This window comes from Lissotriton vulgaris, chromosome 11, assembly GCF_964263255.1.
Source record: "Lissotriton vulgaris chromosome 11, aLisVul1.2, whole genome shotgun sequence".
NCBI lineage: Eukaryota > Metazoa > Chordata > Amphibia > Caudata > Salamandridae > Lissotriton > Lissotriton vulgaris.
In genome coordinates this window covers 27,617,738-27,638,621 of record NC_141699.1, presented here as the reverse complement: position 1 = coordinate 27,638,621, position 20,884 = coordinate 27,617,738, and the positions used below count along the sequence as shown (strand labels likewise).

Sequence of the window (20,884 nt, the reverse complement as noted above, 5' to 3'; positions counted from 1 at the left end):
TGACATTCATATCGCCCACCCTCCTCCCCGGCGCCTGTAGCAGCTGCAGAATTCATTCATATACATACATATGCTCATAGCATGGTCATCACTCACATTCTTCACTCCATCTCTGCCAATGGCTAAAAACAATCTGGGGATGGAGGCGATGCCCATGCGCACTGTAGTCCAGGGGAGGAGCCACCTATCTCGTGATACTTCGAAGACTCTTCCAGGACAACAATGTGCAATCATCCGGACCCAACACTAGGTGGCGATCTATGCACAGATATGAATGTCAGCAGCCCTACATGCCAAGAACAGATGCATACTGGTAAGTAGCATTTGCATTATTTGCCAACTTTGGTATCGCTTTATCAAAACATGTCGAGTAAGGTGTCATACGAATTGAAATACTAACCCCTCGCCAATTCTGGCGACGGGGTTAGCATTCCACCCTTCTAGAGGGACACGACATGTATGTAACTGTGAACCCCGGTTAAAGTTTAACACAGCCTCAGCTCCACAAAATGGATGCTGCCACCACAGACACAAGTCTGACCTCCTGCTGCTGGGAGTCCTTCCAGCGAGGAGAGCTTGGACAAAGGGTTTCCTGTCAGGGGCGGTGCTAGCACCATCCCAGACATGGTTTTGTGTATCCCAGATAGGCAGGGCTGGGAGGAAGGTGACTGCAAGTGGCACCCCGGTGCTCACTGTGCATATGCCGGCTTAAACCAGTTCCAGGGGCACACCAGCCCCTGAGCTGGGGAAAGTCCAGACAAGGGAGAGGGGTGTAACCACCCCCCTCCTGGTCCCACCCATGGGCAGGACCTAGTCGCGTGCCAGACCCTTTTTTTTAGAATAAAGGTAGGAGCGGGCCCCCTTCCCAAATTAGATAATACTGAATCTTGACTACTTTCCACGAAAGAACTCTTGAACACTTCTGAAGACTCACCCTTGTGGCTGAGTAGCCACCCTGCACCAGCGGGCACCATCTAAGCGCATGCAGTTTGCTGTAAGTCCATCCTCTGGATCAAGACTGCCCAGCTCGACGAGACCCGGATCCCCTGGCATCTCTGACCTCTACCTGCATCATTAGCCCAGCTGAGATTCGTGGGTGTGACGAGACCTGAAGGGACCGGCCATCTTCAAAACTGAACGACGCTTATCCAGCACGACCGCGGAGGGATCCTCGAGTGAGTGCTTTCGGGTTTGAGAAGCCCTAACCCTGAGCAGCTCCAGCACCGAAGTCCAGCCCCCCAGCATCCATGAGATCTGCATGGGGCCCTTCTGCTCTTTGCTGCTCACTGCGTTGTCCGGTCACTTGCCTGCTGGCTAGTGGCCCTCCTGACGACGAACCACGACGATTACATCGCTGGTCTGGTTGCTCCAGACTGGCCCTTGCTCCCTTCCAAGAGAGGAGCACCCCGGACCCTCCTGGTCCACTTCAGACGCCATTTTGAGTCCACCGCGTGGGCTTGACTTTGCCAAGGTTTGTTGCCCCAATCCTGGGTCCAGCATCGCCGACAGCAGATACCTTCGTGGGACAGCTCGCACCTCCATCCTGGTCGCCGACAACGCCTCCTGGTCCGAGAGACTGCAGAGCCCAGCGTCGCCCACTCACCTGGTCGAGGTGACTTCATCCGGTGCCATCATGGTGCCCACCTAATCACTGGCTAGTGATTAAGAACTGAGTCCCCTCTGCTTTCAGGTCGTCTCCATCACCGATCCAGGCTTGGATCACATCGAACTTCATCACTGGTCGCCTGCCAGCAACTTCTTCTTTCAGGCTCCATAGACTCCAACGAGGATTCCCGATGTCTTTTGAACCCTATGCAACCGCAGCCCCTGGGCTAGGTAACCTGAGCATTTCGGTGCTCCAACGTAGGTTCACTATCCAAGTGTCCAGATCCTTTTTCGTTTTGAGTCTAGCTAGTCGGATTCGTCCGATAACTGTAACTTTACGAATACTAGTATCCATAGACTTTGTCCCGCATCCCGCGTGAGAGTGCACACTCTGCACCCGATCTCCCTAGGCCTCCTGCTCCTAACCTTAGGGTTCAGTAGTGTAGTCCTAGCGATCCTGAAGCCTCTGGATCTTGTTACTTAACTGCTAGTATTTCGCATTCCACTTTTGTAGTATATGGTTTTTCGTGCCCCTCGGGCATTTGTGTAAATTGTGCGACTTAAAGTATTTTCTTAAGAGTTTTGTATTGTGCTTAGCTCCCTGACTCATAAAGAGATCAGGGTAGACTTGTTATAAATAAATATCCTTTTATTTTCATAACTTGTGTGGTGTCCTTTCACTTGGTGTTCAAGGGGTATATGTGATGGTATAACAGCTGGCTTAACACGCCCTCTAGAGTTTAGCCTAAAGACTGCTCTTGTCCATGCTACTAGGATAGCTGGTCTATAAGGTTGACTTACAACCAATCTTCAATAAGGGTCGTTTGGTATGATACAAAGTGATCACTAGAATAGTGAGCACTATATATCAGGCCAACTTCTCACAGGGTTCACACCATGCGGGGATCTTAATAATGTGCCACTGTGTGAGTTTGGGATGAATATGTGGTGGTACACACGTGTCATGATAAACTTACTAGAAAAGCGCACTTACATGTGAGTCGAGAATGGTCTGGACTCCAAATTCTGCGTGTAAAAATTATGAGTCAACATGCTGTTAGGTACCACAAAAACACGAAAAAAACATGCAATATTCCGTTAGTGTTACTAACCTTGTCTTCTAATATTTCATACGAAGAGGTAATCTCTGGTTTGTTCGACGGATCAAGCCGTCTCCTGGCGTTTAAACCCTGATGATGCCGGTGTTTATGAAGTTACTTCCGTGTCTCTACGACGCGGGAATGAAAAGTGAAAGCTTACTCTCTGTGTTGAGGGAGTTGAAAGGAAAGACTACGCGTGTGCTACGCGGGGGCGGCGCCAGGGGTTGCCCCGATGAAATCGGCGCCGGAGAGGCCGGTTGACCAGCCGGCGTCGACCCTGAGGGCCCCTGCGGCGCCGGAGCCGTCGGCGGCGCCGGGGCCGGAGCACCCGACTGCGTCGAGGCAGGTGCACCCGAACCGCTAGGGCCCCCGAACGGGTTCACAGGGCCCGAAGGCGTCGCAGAACCTGCGGGATGAGAAAGAGCCCTCATGGCCATGAGGAACGCCTCTATCTCCTCGGGCGACGCGCCCTGCCCAGGGACCGCAGGGTATGGAGCAGGCCTCGTCGGCGACTCACGCGGAGCAGCGGGGGTTGGGCCAGCCGAACCCCCGGCCGCATCGCACGAGCGTCAGGGGTACGATGACGACGCCCCGACTTCTTGTGCTTCCTACCTGAGGAACCAGATGAATGGTGACGACTCCAGGAGCGCTCGTGACGGCTCCGCGACCGCTCCCTCAATCGCTCCCTTGACCTCCGGCCGGACCGGGACCGCTCTCGACGCGGGGCCGACACCCGGAGCTCGAGCAGCTTGCGGGACCGCTCCCGCCTAGCTTTATTCGTCAAGGCCCGGCAATCGACGCAGGCGTCCATGTCGTGGTCGGGGCCCAGGCACCGGAGACAGTCGGTGCTGATCCGTGACCGACATCGTCCGGTCAGTCGTCACAGTTCTTAAAACCGGGCATCCTACCGGCACCGTAAGAAGTCAAAAAGATCAGAGATCAAAAAACTGGTCAAAAGACCGGAGTACTGCACTTCTCGTATCTGCGCTAACTGGCGCGGAAAAAAGAACTGACGTCAGCGCGTGGAGGCGGCGTCTATATACTCCAGCGACGTCATCACGACGCCGACGACGGACGCGGAGCCGCAGGGGACGCCTGCAGACGGCGCCTACCGACGCGCACGGGTACTGCTACGCAAAAGTTTCCGGATCCAGACTGACGCCTGGGGATATTCTAAGGTAAGGAATCTAATACTAACTACTGTTTCTTACAGATATATCGTTACCGAAGGTAAGTAACTTGTTCATTTGAACTTACCTCAGAACTTCATGGACATCCTCAGGGAGGCGAAGCGGCCGTCCACACGTTACGCTTACACTCCAATGGAAGTGATTCTGTATTTGGAGTTGATCGAAGAATGAGGATCCTACTTTGTGCCAGGAAGATGTCATCCTTCCGTATTTGCTCTATCTGGCACAATCTGGCCTTCAACCCTCTTCTTAGGGTTTATTTGGCAGCCCTGATTGCCTACAAGATATGCCCTTTATAAACTACCTTTTTCAGAATCCCGGTCATCAGATTTCCTGGAGGGTTTGAAGGTTTTTACTCTCATTAGATGTCCTTCTCTTCATTGGGAGCTTAATGTTGTCCACTCTCAACTTATGTAGGAACCTGTCTGATGGAGACATCTAGCCGCAGATTCCTTAACTTGGAATATCCCCAGGCGTCGAACTGAACCCAGAAAATTATTTGCAGCAGCACCTCTGTGCACCGGGGGACAACGCCATACGACCCCGCCCTGACATCCACGTACGGGATGTCAGCGAGTTCATATAAGGTCCTTCTGGTGCGCTGACTTCAGCTTCCTTCTTTTTCGGAGTGAGCGGATCCTCTAGGCTTTTTCAGGCCTCCTTTTCTACGCTTCGTGTCGGGAACAGTGTGTAATGACTTTGTGCTTTAAAACTGGCAATTCCTGTTTGCGACAGGTGTCCGCGACGGACCTGCTTCTCATCTGTATATGGTGTCTGGGTAAGCACCATGACGCCGTATGAAGCTTTTATTGGCACAGCTGTCCCAGTCCGAGTCGTCTCGCGCCCCGGCCTCGTCGTCCATGGCATGTCCCTCTACTGTAGATCGCCCTCTGGGGTCCGGGGCCTTTGTTAACCTCTTGGTAAGTCAAGGCGCTTGTCGCCGAGGTCTTCACTGGCTCCCAGAATGTTCTGGACGTGTGCTTCCGACAGTTGCCCTCCCCTTATCCGTCCTTTCCTGGTGCAGAGGTGACAAGGGCCCAGATGGAGGCATATGCTACAGTTTTACAGGCCTTCCTGGGGTCCTCTCCCGTTCCTGGGGCGTCCTCGGGGCCTCCGCTTGTTGTGGGGTCTCCGGACTCGGCGGTGGGTTCTCCCCCGGCGCCTATTGAGCCTTTGCTTCCTGTGAATTCCAGAGATATGGTATCGTTAGGGCGCGGCCTAGCTGGGTTCCCCTCTGTGGTCCACGTCGAGTCAGGGCGCGGCCCAGCTGAGCCCCTCTACGACCCACGGTGCCTTAGCCATGCCGTATAGCCCTGCTGGGCTTCCTGTGGTGCCGCAAGTGATTGCCTTTGCTCATAGCTCTGGCTTCGGCACACCCCGGGCTTCCATGCAGGTGGCTTCCTGGTCAGAGCCGGGGTCGGTGCTGTTCCGACGCCGGAGGCTTGTCTCCTCGGCTCCGCCTCCACTCCTTTTTCCTGAATCGGAGCCTGTCTTGGATGAGGCAGAGTCAGCACCGTAGGGTTGCCACCAGTGCTGCCTTCGCTCGAAGGGGAGCTCGTCATAGTTTCTGCACCGTAGGGTGCCGACTCAACACCGAATGCAACAGAGTCGGCGTCTGACGAGGCATGATCGGCGCCGACACTCGTCTTTAGGCGCTGTGTCAACGCAGAGTTCTAAACTTCTTGTCCTAAACTTCTTGTCCGGCATCGCCGGATGTACTGTTACCGGTGCTCTCCTTGGAATTTGTGGAGTCTCCTCAGGAACTCTCAGAGGCGTCTGGCTCTTCCCCTCCCCAGGAGCCCCCCACAAGATCCTCATTCTGCAATGGAGCTCCCTTACGCTGGGCATTGGTCGTACGCATTGTTGGGGAGGGTCAGCTTACAACCCTCCCACACAGATGAGCTGTTGTCCCCTCCTAGAAGGGCTACAGAGGCTGGTGCAGCCTTTTTAAGAGTGATCTTGTTGGCCTTGCGCATTTTAAATATGCAACCCCCTTCTGCCCATTTGTCTGTGGACCCCTTGCTTGAGGTCCTTCACTGTGAGTCCGGCAATGTGGACCTGCTTCTGACCTTTGAGGCTTCCCTTTATAATGCCCTCTTGGGTGTTTGGGTCTTGCCTGCGTCTGGTGACCCGGTGGCTCGTTCACTTTTGCACTGCTACCGTCCAGCTACGCGGGACCCTGTGTTTTTCTTTGTACATCCTGATGTGCACGGGTTTGTCCTGTAGACTGCTTTCCCCTCCGTGCCACCTTTCAGGAGTCAAGATGGCTTGAGTCCTGGGGTAGGAACATCTTTGCATCCACTAGTGCAACCCTATGGTCTTTAAATACAGTGTGTGTTTTGGCTAGGACTACCTCTGCCCTGTGGTACTCCGCTGAGTCTTTGCTTCCTACCACCTCTGAGGGTGCTAGTGTTGAACTTTCTCCTCCTCCGGGATGGCCGATACCAATCTGAATTCACAATATGCTCAGCCCTTGACCAGGCGGATTCTTTAGGCCGAGCTATGGCGGGCGGGCTCTGTTGCATTAAGGCGCCACGCTTGGTTGAGAGAAGGCGTTTTCCCTGAAAATATCCCAGAACAGCTGGTTGATTTACCCTTTAATGGGGTTTAGTTATTTGATAATCATGCCGAGTCAGTGGTACAATGGCTCCTAGCGGGCTTTCGTCCTCCCACTTAAGTCTTCCTAGGCCGGTCTTCCCTGGTGGTACTTTATTCATTTTGCACTCCTTCGATGCGCTCTGTGTTTAGCATGGGCTGTAAGCCTTATGTCTACTATTTTACAAGGGGCATTACCCTTTTATTGGCATCCTTCGGATGCGTTTTGCTTTCTGCTAACTATTGACCTGTTGTGACAATGTTCCACGGGTTACTGTCTGGTCCTCTGGCGCAGGTATTGAGCCGGTGGCTCAGCTCGGTATCGTCATAGGGCTCGGAACTCGTGTTCATGGGTTCAGTTCGTTACTGTGCTCTTTGGCTTAGCTTCTTGCCCTAAGAGGTGTTCCCCGATGTTTGGGGTATGCATACTCCATGTGGGGTACTTGTATGCTTTTATATGGCTTTGCTTGCCTCTAAAGGGCCTGGGGGGACCTGTGTGCTCCATGCGCCCTTGGTGGTCTAATATACGGTATTCTCTGTTTTTTCATGACCCACCCTTTCTGTTTGGCACATGCCTGCCCTTGTCGTGCTTGGTCTGATCTGGTATGGATATCTTCCATACTCCTAGCTTAGTTCTGTCTCTACAGATGCCAATGTTCTGCATGTACGTATACATGCCGTTTGCCATGGCTTTCCCTTTCTTGGGTCGTGTGAGAAGGTGGCCTGATATGCAGTGCTCACTATTCTAGTGAACACTATGTATCAGTCCAGCAACCCTTATTGATGATTGGTTGTAAGTCAAACTTATAGACCAGCTATCCTAGTAGCGTGGATACGAGCAGTCTAAGGCTAAAGACTCGAGAGGGCGTGTTAAGCCAGCTGTTATACCACACATATACCCCTTGAATACCCAGTGAAAGGACACCACACAAGTGTTATGAAAATAAACAGTGTATTTAAATCACAACAGCCCTGTACTCTTTATGAGGACAGGGTACTAAGCACAACACAAAACTCTTATGAAAATACTTAAGTTAGCACAGTATATACAAATGCCCGAGGGGCACGGAAAACCATATACTCTGAAAGTGGAATGCGAAATTACTAGCAGGTAAGTACAGTACTAATAGGCTTTGGAATCGCTATGTCTTGACTATAGAACCTTCAGATTACTTACAGGAGGCCTAGGGGACTCGGGTGCAGAGTGTGCACTCTCACGCGTGATGCGGGACAAAGTCTATGGTAGCTAGTAATGACAAAGTTAGTGTTCTCGGGCGAACCCGACCTGGTAGGAGGAAAACGAAAGTGGATCCTGACACTTGGATAGTGAGGCTATGCTGGGGCACCGAAATGCCGAAGTTACCTAGCCCAGGGGCTGCAGCTGCGTAGGTCTCAAAAGACGTCGGGAATCCTCGTAGACGGACCAGGAGCCTGGAAGAAAGATGCTGGCAGGCGACCAGTGAAGAGAGTTCGGAGTGATCCAAGCCTGGATCTTGAAGACAGATGTCACCTGAAAGCAGGGGGGACCAAGTTTGAGACTACTAGCCAGTAGTCAGTGGGCACCAGGAGGGCACCGGATGGTAGCCACCTCGACTAGGTGAGTGGGTGACGCTGTGCTCGCAGATCTCACGGACCAGGAGGCGTTGTCAGCGACCAGGATGGAGGAGCGAGCTGTCCCACGATGGATGAAGCTGTCGGCGTCGCTGGACCCAGGATTGGGCAACAAAGCCCTGGCAAATTCAAGCCCACGCGGTGGACTCAAAATGGCGTCTGGAGTGGACCAGGAGGGTCCGGGGTGCCTCTCTTGAAGAAGGAAGCAAGGGCCAGTCTGGAGCAACCAGACCAGCAGCAGTGATGTCGTCGGGCGTCGTGAAGAAGGCCACAAGCCAGCCGGCTAGTAGCCACACAGCGCGGTGAGCAGGCAAAAGCAGAAGGGCCCCACGCAGATCGTGGAGATGCTGGAGGGCTGATCTTCGGTGCTTGAGCTGCTCAGAGTTGGGGCTTCTCGGACCCCAAAGCACTCACCAGTGGAGCACACGGTGGGCTTGTTGCAAAGAAGTCGTGCAGTCTTGGCGATCGTCGGTCCCTCCAGGTCTCGTCGCACTCACGGTTCTCAGCTTGGCTGTAGAGGTGAGTAGAGGTTAGAGGTGCCAGGGAAGCCGGGTCTCGTTGAGCTGGGCAGTCGGATTCCGGAGGAAGGACTTGCAGCAGACCGAAGTGTTCTTAGGATGGTGCCTGCGGATGCAGGGTGACTACTCCTTAGCCACAAGGGAGAATCTTGAAGAAGGAAATCTTGATGTCTTTCGCAGAAAGTCGTGTCTTGATTCCAAAGATGATCTAATTTTAACAGGGGGCCCGCTCCTATCTTTATACTAAAAAAGGGGGCTGACCCGGTGACTAGGTCCTGCCTATGGGTGGGACTAGGAGGGGGGTGGTTACACCCCTCTGCCATGCCGGACTTTCCCCAGGCCAGGGGCTGGTGTGCCCCTGGAACTGGTTCTGACCGGCCTATGCGTAGTGAGCACCGGGGTGCCACTCAGCAGTCACCTTCCTGTAAAGCCCTGCCTACCCAGGATACACAAAACTCTGTCTGGGACGGTGCTAGCACCGCCCTCGACAGGAAACCCTTTGTCCAGGCTCCCCTCGCTATAAGGACTCCCAGCTGCAGGGGGTCAGACTCGGGTCTGTGGTGGCAGCATCCATTTTGTGGAGCTGAGGCTTTGCTTAACTTTAACCGGGGTTCACAGTTACATACATGTCGTGTCCCTCTAGAAGGGTGGAATGCTAACCCCATCGCCAGAATTGGCGAGGGGTTAGTATTCCAATTCGTATGACACCTTACTCGACATGTTTTGATAAAGCAATACCAAAGATAGCATTTAACCGCGAGGATTATAATGCACTTAAGAGTATATGGTATGCGATATCATGGAACAGCTATTAGGACTTGGTTCCGCAAGCTGCAGACAGGCTCAGCTCATGCCAGAGCACCATCTCACACGATTCCAAGCACTCTGCCTTCAGGATTGTCAAGGCCTGCCATAGGAGTGACTGATAGGAATCTGTGTGTCCATTTTAGGGTTAGATATAGGTATACTATATCTACAGCAAAGGGTGATTACACGACTTTGCCCCAGCTGTCATGCAGCCAGTTGTGTCAAATTTAGGAGGCCAGCCAGGGGTGGCATAATACATGCTTCAGCCCCTGGTAGGCCCTGGGTACACCTATGCCCTGAGTTACAGGGTCTGATAAGGTGGCCCAGTACCAATTGGTAAATGCACCTAGGGTACATGTTGTAATTTAGAGAGAGAACAGCCAGGCTGTGGGTCTGATTGGCAGGCCCACAGCCAGAGAAAGTCGTAAACCAGTGAAACAAAAGCAAAAAATCTGGGTGATCATAGGATTGCAGACCCTACTCTCCTCCTTTTGAGGATGCTAGGCTTGGTCCTGTGTCCCTATGTGTGGGGTAGCTTTTCTGGGTGGTTTCCCAGTTTTGCAACTGCTCTTTTCCTGTGTTTGGACACTGTGCTTACCTTACCGTCCTCCAGTTGGAGGATTTGGTCTCAGATTCTGACTCTTCCCACGTTCTCTCTGTGGTGCATTTTGTACCTCTACTGCCTTTTCCTTCGGATGTGCCTCTTTACTAGATGTGATCCTACTGTTATGAGCTATGCCTGCGGGGCAGCTCTTCTAATGGCAGTTGTTCATGTCTGTATTCGTGGCTTCATTCTTCTTTGACCTTCATGCTGCCCGATCGGGCAGTCTTATGCTTTCTTTAGCTATGCCACTTTAAGGTGTCTGCAACCGGTTGCCTGCTGCATGTGTCTTTAGTGGCCTACTTGAGGGGTTTTACATTGCTTTTGTTCACCCCTTGGTTTTGATCTTTGCACTTGGCGTGTTTCTTGTACCTGCCTTTTGTACTCCAAGCATTGCTCAGTTTCTACCTCTTACCCTTTGGTACTTGACAGAAGCTCCTCCAGCATTCCTTCCATAGGCTGGTCTGGTAGGCTCTGGTTGCATCTCTTCATGCTTTCGTTCTTTCCATAGGCTGGTCTGGTAGACTCTGGTTGCATCTCTCATGTTCTCTCATCCTTTGGTCGGAGTCCATATAATGCAACATCTGAAAGAGATAGCGACCGCACGATGTCGGTCACGGATCCTCAACACCTGTGCCTAACTTGTCTAGGCGTCGACCACGACGACAAGGCCTGCTCCGACTGCCGGGCCCTCTCTTTGAAAGTCAGGCGGGAGCGGTCCCGAAGGCGACTCGAACTCCGGCAGTCGGCCCGCGCCGGGTGAGGTCCCTGTCCCACGGGAGGTCGAGGGACAGGTTGCGGGGATGGAGCCACGACAGCTCCGGGAGTCTGCACCACTCCACCAGGTCGAAGTCGTCGTCAGGTAAGAAGCACAAGAAGTCGAAGAGGCGACATCGCTCTTCTGACCCCCCCCCCCCCCCCGACGCTCGCGCGATGCGGCCGGGGGTCCGGGCGACACCCGTCTGGGGCCCCTAGCAGGTCGGGTGCTTCGGCCCTGACGCCGCAGGGCCCCACAGTCCCGACACTGCCGGCGCCTACAGGCCCAGCGCCGCAGGGTCAAGCAGTCCTGACGCGGCCGGCGCCTCCGGGGCCGGTGCCGTGGGACCCCACTGGACCTTCTTCGGTTCTGGATCGTCACCGGTGGACCTTACGACCCCCCGGCGTCGGTCCGTCAGGTGTCTCCTCCGGCGCCAGTGATTGAAAACCCTGAGTATCAGGAGATGGGTGATGAGGGGGATTGGGAGGGGTCTGAGGACCCTCTGACCAAGGAGTGTCAGTCTCAAGAGGACTGGGCAGGAGACCTTGCGGAGGCCAGTGGCCTGGACACCTCTCCAGACACTGGTTTTGTCCCCCCCCTCCTACCGTGACTTCGGAGGAGGGGGCAACCTATAGTGTGGTGTTGTGGGCTGCCAAGGCCTTGGGCCTTGAGCTCCCCGTCGCAGCCGTGAGGACTAACCTCCTCACTGTGGTCCTTACACCGCAGTCAAGCTTGGCCGAGCCTCTACTGCCCTTTAATGAGGCCTTGACCGACGTTCTTTTGGGCACTTGGTCCAGCCCCGCTACGGGTTCGCCCGTAGATAGGAACGTGGCCAGACGCCACCATCCGGCCCCCGGGTGACCCATGTTTCCAGTCCACCCACCCCACCCCGAGAGTCTGGTCATCCAGGCCTCCAATTCCCAGACCGCATTCCTGTCGGCTTCGCCGGACAGGGAATCCAAGAGGTACGAGCAGTACGAAAAAAAGATCTTCTCCTCCCTTAGTCTGGGACTGCGATCTTCCAACACTGCATGCCTCTTGGGCCGCTACACCCACTCTCTGTGGGAGACGGTTGCGGAAGTGCTGCCAGAGTGTCCGTTGGAGGTACGGGCCAAACTCGGCCAAGCCCTGGTGGAAGGTCGGGATGCAGCCAAATATTCCATCCGGTGTGGGCTGGATACCACCGACTCACTAGGTAGAGCGATGGCAACGACTGTGACGGTTAGACGCCACAGCTGGTTGAGGTCCGACAACTTTTCGGCAGATGTCCAAAACACTCTGATGGACATTCCGTTTGATGGCTGTCGCCTTTTTGGCGACAAGGCAGACCACACGCTTGAGCGCTTTAAGGACTCCAGGGCTACGGCCAAGTCCTTGGGCCTCTCTGCCCTGCGCCAGCAAACGAGTGCCTTTCACTCCTTTCGTGGCCAAGGTAGAGGTGCCCCCACACGTGCCGCCAGCCACACGCCGCAGACTAACATCTAGCGCGGTGGCGGCCATGGAAATGGCCGTGGAGGCGGTCGGGGACAACGGCGAGGCCAGTCCACACCTTCCCCCGCAGCATCCGCCTCTAAACCCTCCTAGTCCGGCTTCTCGGCCCATGTGACGCCAGTGGGGGGCAGGGTTCGTCATCACCACCCTCACTGGCGCACTGTCACTTCGGACAGGTGGGTGCTGCAAATCGTCCGGAGGGGCTACTCCCTCCCCTTCGAGACGACCCCTCAAGCAATGCCACCGCAACACCACTGCGTGTCGGGGGATTATTTGCGGCTTTTCCAGGAGGACGTTTCGGCCCTCTTGGCCAAGGGGGCCATTGAGCGCGTTCCTGGGCCAGAAGTAGGACGTGGTTGCTACTGCCACTACTTTCTGGTACCCAAGAAGGGCAAAGGGGGCCTACGCCCTATCTTGGACCTACGGAACGTCACCGGCTTCCTCCGGAAGGAGAAGTTCAAGATGCTGACTCTGGCTCAGGTCTTGGCTGTCCTGGACCCAGGAGACTGGATGATAGCGTTGGATTTGCAGGATAATTTCCACATCCCCGTCCTGCCGGCCCACCGGCGCTACCTGTGGTTTATGGTAGGCCACGAGCACTTTCAGTTTACCGTGCTCCCCTTCGGCCTTACCAGCGCCCCACGGGTGTTCACGAAGGTGATGGCGGTGGTCGCAGCTCATCTGCGCAGGTTAGGGGTTTCAGTCTTCCCCTACCTCGGCGACTGGTTGTTAAAGGCGGGCTCGCCCCAGACAGTCGTCAACCACCTCCAGACAGCGGCAGACCTCTTGCACCAGCTGGGGTTCTCCATCAATGTGCCGAAGTCAACAATACAAAACACTAGAACGGGGGTATCGGGCCAAGAAAGCTGCACTTTATCCAATGTATTGTGGTATGATAAATTTGTTGTGGGTGCTAAGAACCTGAAGTAATATACCCCTAGACTCCCAACCTAATTCAAAAACAGCAGTGGTTCAGCACCCCACACAATATACAGTTGGCAATGACGGTCAAAACAGTAATCCGGAAGAAAACAATTCAGTAGGACTTAAAATTTTCTATTTGCTTTTATTGAAAGTCTTCAAGTAAAAAACGTAGCCAACGCGTTTCGTCCGTAGGACTTCTTCAGGGCTACAACAAACAGATATACAAAATACATATATTATACAAACAGCTATTCACAATTAAAACACAAGTTTGTGATACGTCTTGATTATAAGGAAACAATTGGATATCACTGGGTCATTTGACATAAATGACCTACTGAGAAGGTTTACTCCTAAACCTATGTTGCTCATTGAGGAGTGAGAGAAGCATACTCTAAAACACACAACTAAAGGTTTCATTTTTTACATTTTTACACAAAAGTTTATTGCTTGTTAGCAGTTTGTGGTCATCAGGGAAGGATGGAAGAATCCTTTTGTTTTTTAAATAAAGTTTCAACTTCACTGCAGGGTAAGGTGAAAAAAGACCTTGCTCCATCCTTCGACCTTTTTTAGAGATAACGCTATATCACAGGGCGTTAAGGTCTTGTTTTCAAGACTTATCACAAACTTGTGTTTTTGAATGTGCCGAAGTCACACCTGTGTCCCTCTCAGAAGCTCCTTTTCATTGGAGCGGTTCTCGACTCAACGCAGTTTCGGGTTTACCCACCCGAACAGCGGGTTCGGGATATACATGCTCTGATTCCAGTCTTCCAGCCTTTATCCCGTGTTTCGGTCAGGTTGACGCTGCAGCTTCTGGGGCTGATGGCTTCCTGCATCCTTCTGGTGCATCATGCCCGGTGGCGGATGCGGGCTCTGCAGCGGGACCAGAAGTTTCAATGGGCCCAGCATCAGGGCAACTTGTCCGACCATGTCCTGATCTCGGAGGGCACTGCGAGACAGCTGCAGTGGTGGCTCTCGGACCGCGATTGGGTCAGCGGCAGATCCCTCTCCCTTCCCCAACCGGAGCACTTAGTTGTGACGGACGCGTCCCTCCAGGGCTGCTGTGGCCACATGGGCGAGGCGGAGATCAGAGGCCTCTGGTCTCCGGCGGAGTCCCGGCTCCATATCAACTTTTTGGAGCTGCGGGCGATTCGTCTAGCACTGAAGGCATTCCACCCCTCTGTCCGAGGGAGTGTAGTCCAGGTGTTGACGGACAACACCACCGCCATGTGGTACTGGAACAAACAGGGCGGGGTGGGGTCGTGGACCCTCTGTCAGCGCCTCTGGCAGTGGCTGGAACATCAGGGCGTGACTCTGGTGGCTCAACACCTGGCAGGTTCCCTTCACGGCAGGGCAGACTAATTCAGCCATCGGTGCATGATGGATCACGAACTGCGTCTGAACTCTGACTGGTGCAAGGCCTCTTTAAGCAGTGGGGAGAGCCTTGGTTAGATCTATTCGCCACAGAAGGGAACACGCAATGTCATCAGTTCTGCGCGTTAAAATTTCCAAGGCGGCACTCGCTCGGAGACTCTTTTCGTCGCGAGTAGAGTTGCGGTCTGTTGTACGCCTTTCCGCCTATACCACTTCTGCCCAGAGTGCTGAAGATCAGACGTGACCGGGCCCAAGATATCCTTGTGGCTCCGGACTGGGCACGAAGATACTAGTATCCCGAGCTACTCAGCATGTCTGTCGATCCCCTGATTCGTCTGCCTCTTCAGGAGGACCTTCTGTCGCAGCTGCAGGGGACGGTCCTCCACCCGAACCTGTGCAGTCTCCACCTCCATGCTTGGAGATTGAGCGGCGATAGTTGAAGCCATTTGACTTGCCTCCTGAAGTTTGTAAAGTGATTCTGGCAGCCAGGCGTCCATCCACAGTCGGTATATGCCTGCAGGTGCAACAGATTGGTGGCATGGTGCACAGCAAAGGCTGTGGATCCACTCTCTGCCCCCCTTTCTGAGGTTCTCCTCTTCCTTCTTTCTCTTGCCCAGCAGGGCTCTGCTCTGGGCACTATCAAGGGCCCTTTCCGCCTTCTTAAGGCTACCTAATCATCCTTCTTTGTTCAAGTCCCCGATTGTAAATAGGTTCTTGAAGGGCATCATTCATAAGTTCCCCCTGTTCCTTTCGTGATGCCCCAGTGGGACTTGAAGCTGGTTCTGACGTACCTGATGTGCGCTCCTGTTGAGCCGCTTCATAACAGTCCTCTCCGTCTTCTTACGCTTAAAATTGCTTTCCTGGTTGCCATCACCTCTGCCAGGAGAGTGAGTGAGCTCCAGGCTCTTTCCTGCCCAAGGTAGTCGCAGCCTTCCACATCGGGCAGTCCATCTCCTTTCCCACCTTCTTTCCGCCTCCGCATCCCTCTAAAGAGGAAGAGCTGCTCCACCGTCTGGACCCAAAACGTGCGCTCTCATACTATCTGGATCGCACACGCCAGTTCCGGGTGGATGACCAACTCTTTGTTGGTTACGTGGGAGCCTCCTGTTGGGCTGAGGGCCCATTCCACTCGGGCCACGGCGGCTACTACTGGCCTGGGCCGGGGAGTCCCCTTGCAGAACATCTGTCGGGCAGCTATGTAAGCTTCGCTGCACACATTCGCAAGAGCAAGACACTACTGTCTGGACAGCCAAGTCCGGAGGGATGGCTTCTTTGGCCGTTCCGTCCTCCAGGACTTTCTGGTGTGATTATTGGTTCCCAGATCCACCACCGAGTTTGGTATTGCTGGGGTATCTATTCTAAGGTAACAAATCTAATACTAACCTGTTTCTTTCAGATGCACAAGTTACTTACCTTCGGTAACGGTATATATGTAAGAAACAGTAGTTAGTATTAGATTCCTTACCTCCCCACCCATCCTCCCCGTTCTGTGAACCGATATCTAGGGTTAAGGTCATACCCTTTCAGGGCCCTAGTTTCATTGCACCAGTGTTGGTTTTTATCATGGCTCTGCGTTTCTAGCGCGGAAAAGTTGTGTATAAAAACTGACGTCAGCGCGCGAGGGCAGAGTCTAAGTACTCTGGCGACGTCATACCGACGACGACAAACGCGGAGCCGCAGACGCCTACCGACGCGCAACGGTACTGCTACGCAAAAGTTTCCTGATCCAGCCTGACGCCTAAGGATATTCTAAGGTAAGGAATCTAATGCTAACTACTATTTCTTACAGATATAACGTTACCGAAGGTAAGTAACTTATGCTTCAGGACAACAACAAACTGCAAACATCCGGGCCTAACACTAGGTGGCGATCTATGCACAGTGTGTAACTCTGCAGCTCTACATGCCAAGAACAGATGTATACTGGTAAGTAGCATTTTCCTTTTTCTGGATTCATAGGCATGTGGATTGATCTTCGCCTATTCGCTATGATTAATGAAATGGTACTGCTAAGAAATGTGATTAAAGCATTCAAGCATGCGAATCTATGAAAGATTCAATGATCGAGAAATAACAAGTTATTTACCTGTACACTATGGTTCTCCAGTATTGATATCTTTCATAGATTTGCATGCAGCTCTTCCTCCTTGTATAGGCTTGCCACTTTTTACTTCATGCGACTTCCTAACCTAACACACTGGTTCGGGAAATCTGAGGTATGGTGGCTCTGCTGGGTAGTTGGGGTTTTAGAGCTAATCGCGGATGAGTTTAACCCCTTCGATGCTTCGATGCTGATGACGAGCTCAGCTCGTCATCAGCCATGGGGGACGTGTGCGGATGACGAGCTGAGCTAGTCATCTAACGCGGCTTTGTAGAAAAAAGCCGCGTAGCCGAAAAATAACCGCCGCAGCGATGCGGTTAAGTTTAGACCTACTACAAAAGATGCTGATGGATGTTAGTTTTCCTTTTCTTTTGATGGTTTTGAATGTATTTTTATAGTACTGCTTTTCTAACTATCACAAGACTCCAACCTTGACGACAGGTACAATTCAAGCATGTGAATCTGAAAGCTATCAATACTGGAGAACCACAGTGTACAGGCAAGTAATTTGTTTTTTCTGCAAATATACCTTTTTAGAGAATCAATCTTTTGCTCAAATGTGTGCACATGCTGGTGTTCAAGTATCTCTAAGATTTATTTGCCTTTAATTTTTCATTTAATTTTTTAATAACCCACTAATTCCAGTTTGTGCATTGGTTATTGAACACATTTTTTATTTGGTTTGTTTCTTTCTGTAGGTTGTCTGCTTACTTTCCAGTGACCGCAAAGATAAGTATGATGCTATTAAGAAATTCCTGTGCACAGATTGTCCTACTCCAAGTCAGTGTGTTTTGGCTAGAACTCTAAGCAAACCACAAACTGTCATGACAGTTGCCACAAAGATTGCTTTGCAAATGAACTGTAAAATGGGAGGTGAGCTCTGGAGTGTAGAAATCCCAGTAAGTTATCTTTTTATTCATTAATGTTATTTTTCTGATACTGTTTTCATTATGGCATAGTTTGAGGCTCATTTTTTGTTGGCAGATATTCTGGTGATGAAATGCAGTGTTAAGTTAGTGTAAGCAAATATAAAATAAAGAAATCTTTGCATGCCGACAATTCAGTTTGCTTTGGCTTAACAATTGCTCTTTGGGTGCCTTTGTTGTTCATTTGCCCTCCACAGTCTTTAATTTTTGTATCCCCATTCTTTTTTTGTAAGTTTTGGGGTTTGGGTGGCATTATGTTGTGTAAAATAACGAAGTGTAAATTGAGTATTTGATTTAAAAAAAAAAATTTTAAGCTGTACACAATTGTCCTTACACCTCCTCTGTTTTCTAGGTTTATGTGTGTGTTTATATGTATGGTTTGGAACTGATGTAGCCCAAACCTAGCTGGGTACAGTAAAAGAGGCTCGATTTGAGGATGTAGATGCAAAGTGACGTGAGGTTCGAGGCTTGTGGGCTGCTGAATTTATGTCTGTGCATAGATCGCCGCCTAGTGTTGGGTCCGGATGATGGCACATTGTTGTCCTGGAAGAGTCTTCGAAGTATCACGAGATAGGTGGCTCCTACCCTGGACTACAGTGCGCATGGGCATCGACTCCATCCCCAGATAGTTTTTTTACTCTATTGGGTTTGGATGCATATTGGTTCACTCAAGTCTGAATCGATAAAAAGTTTCTTTAGGCCAAAAGGCCTTTAGTTTTTTCGTCGGTATTGTCTTGCGATCGGTGTCCAGTCTGTTCCTGCTCAGTTCCTGAGCCGGATATCCAAAAGAGCTGCGTGCTTTTCGGCGCTGAAGGCCCGGTCGACGCCAGAGGCCTTATCGACGAACCATCATGGAACGGAGCCCGTTTAAGAGATGTCCCGTGTGCATCTCGAAATATCCCCACATCGACGTCCACCCGGTGTGCAACAAGTGTCTGTCGCCGGACCATGATGAAGCCAGTTGCATGGCTTGTTCCCATTTCAGGTCCAAGAAGACGCTTAAGCATCGACGCGCCAGGAGGCCCAGCACACTGCACGGCGCCTGTGGACATTTTCGATGCTGGGGATGTCTAAGAGGAAGCTGACCGGGCAATTGGTGACAACCTGTCGAATCCCGCGTCAGAGGTCGACTACAACTACGACGCGGATGCCGAAATGTTCGAAGCTGATGAAGTCGTCGACGAGGTAGGGGACGACGACGGGGCCTTTGGGGCCATGGGGGATAGCTCGAGCGATGAGCTACCTCGCACTGACACTGGGGCCGTACCGCTTCATAAGGCTCAGGTCGAGGGATCGCCACTAGGCCTTAGCCAAGATCTTACAATGGGTTCTACGGCCCCGCCTTCGGGCTCGGCCACGGACATTACTATTGAGCCGCACCCTGCAAAACCGAAAGTGAAACCAACGGTCTCGACACAAGCAACAGCACTGGTGCCCCCCCCCTCGAAACTGAAAGTGCGCATTACTTTGGCCGGATCCAAGGCCTCAGAGCCCTCGGCGCCAAAGAAGCAGAAGGGTGTTGTTGATCCGAAGGCTCAAGTCAAGGGCGTCGAGACGAAGTCTGCCACGCCGAAGACCAAGGTCAAGGTGGTCGAGCCGAGGAAATCGGCGCCGAAGGCGGTCGACACCAACAAAGGACTCGGTGATCCAAAGGTTCTCGAGACTCCGCGTCAACAAGACAAGGCCACGAGCAGCGCACCTCGAGAGTCCACGCCTAGTGGTGCCTCGAAGGATCCCGTCGACTCGGCGCGGCCGTCCGCCGCTTTCACCAAGCAAGTGACGGGCTCCCTACAGCGCATCAAGGAGAAGGCCTCTGCTGTCTGACCAAGAGATCCTCCACCTTCGAAGCCAGTCGAGAAACCTCACAAAGCGTCGACGCCCATTCACTTCACGTTGCCGCCGAAGGCTTTCACCCCTAGAGTGGTCGCCTGCGTGCCCGAGAAGGTGTCCTCGGTGCCGAAGTCGACGACGGTGGTTCCCACCTTGAAGCATCGTCGCCGGATCATGATGAAGCCAGCTGTATGGCTTATTCCCGTTTTTGATCCAAGAGGACACTTCTGCATCGGCGCGCTGCGCGCAAGGAAGCCCAGCAGAAGACTGCACCTGAACCACTAGACATCTTCGATGCCGGGGATGATGAAGGAGCAGAGCTATCGGCACCGACGAAGCAGAAGGGCGTGATCGACCCAAAGAGGCCGCTAAAGGGCATCGAGACAAAGTCTGACTCGCCGAAGGCAAAGGTCAAGGCCGTCAACCTGAACAAATCTGCGCCGAAGACAGTCGACACCGACAAAGGACTCTGTGATCAGAAGGTTCTCGAGCCTCCGCGTCAACTGGACAAGGCCAAGAGCGGTACAATCCCAGACTCCACGCCTGGTAGTGCCTCGAAGGATTCCGTCGAGTCGACGCAGCCGTCCGCCTCTTTCTCGAAGCAGGTGGCAGAATCCCACAAGCGCATCAAGTACAAGGCTTCGGCTGTCGGGCCTAAGGATCCTCCACCTTCGAAGCCTGCCGATAAGCCTCAAAAGATGTCGGTGCCCATCCACTTCAAGCTGCCACGGAAAGTGGTGCCGAAGGCTTTCGTTCCTAAAATGGCCGTCGACGTGCCCAAGAAGGTGTCCACGGTGACTAAGCCGACAAATGTGGTCCCAGCCACAAAGCATCGACAGTCCTCGTTGGAAGAGCAACAGGAACACTTTACCGATGCCGAGACAGGCAGACTTTCTCTTTATAAACGAAAGATCGCCCCGGAACAGCCAATGGAGTCCTATAAAATCCCCCTAAAAAAGGATTCTACTACAACACCTGTTCTTGTAGAACCTATATCTCCATGTGGCCAAGATGTTTTGCCCACTTATTCAGATGTGGAAACTGGGGAAGGTGATAATGAAGAATACACTGATCCAGATGATACTAATGAACCTTGGGCAGATGCTGCTGACCCTGGGGATCCACACACTGCTCCAGACACTCATGTGTATGCTGTAAAAACGTCGCCTACTGAGGATTCGGCAGCGTTTAATGCACTCATTGAAAGGGCAGCCAAGAATCATGACGTCCAGCTTCATGCTGACCCTATTGAAGTAGACTTTCTTTTCGACACCTTTTCCACCTCAGAGAAGGCGGTCAAGCCTCTTCCTATGTTGAAGGGTGTCTTGAAACACGCTAGGGAAATATTTAAGGAGCCTACAAGAGCCAGGGTGATAAACCCCAGGATTGAAAAGAAGTACAAACCAGCGCCTGGGGACCCTACTTACATTAAGGGACAGTTGCCGTTGGACTCT

The 20,884-nt window shown here is 52.6% G+C and overlaps 1 protein-coding gene across 1 annotated transcript in view; it reads left to right on the top strand.

Moving 5' to 3' along the window:
• Positions 1-20,884, top strand: part of PIWIL1 (piwi like RNA-mediated gene silencing 1) — a 1,696,151-nt gene that overhangs the window by 1,280,614 nt on the left and 394,653 nt on the right. The window contains exon 15 of the mRNA XM_086942674.1: positions 17,373-17,573. Coding sequence (XP_086798800.1) covers positions 17,373-17,573 — 201 coding nt within the window. The remainder of the gene's footprint in view (positions 1-17,372; positions 17,574-20,884) is intronic.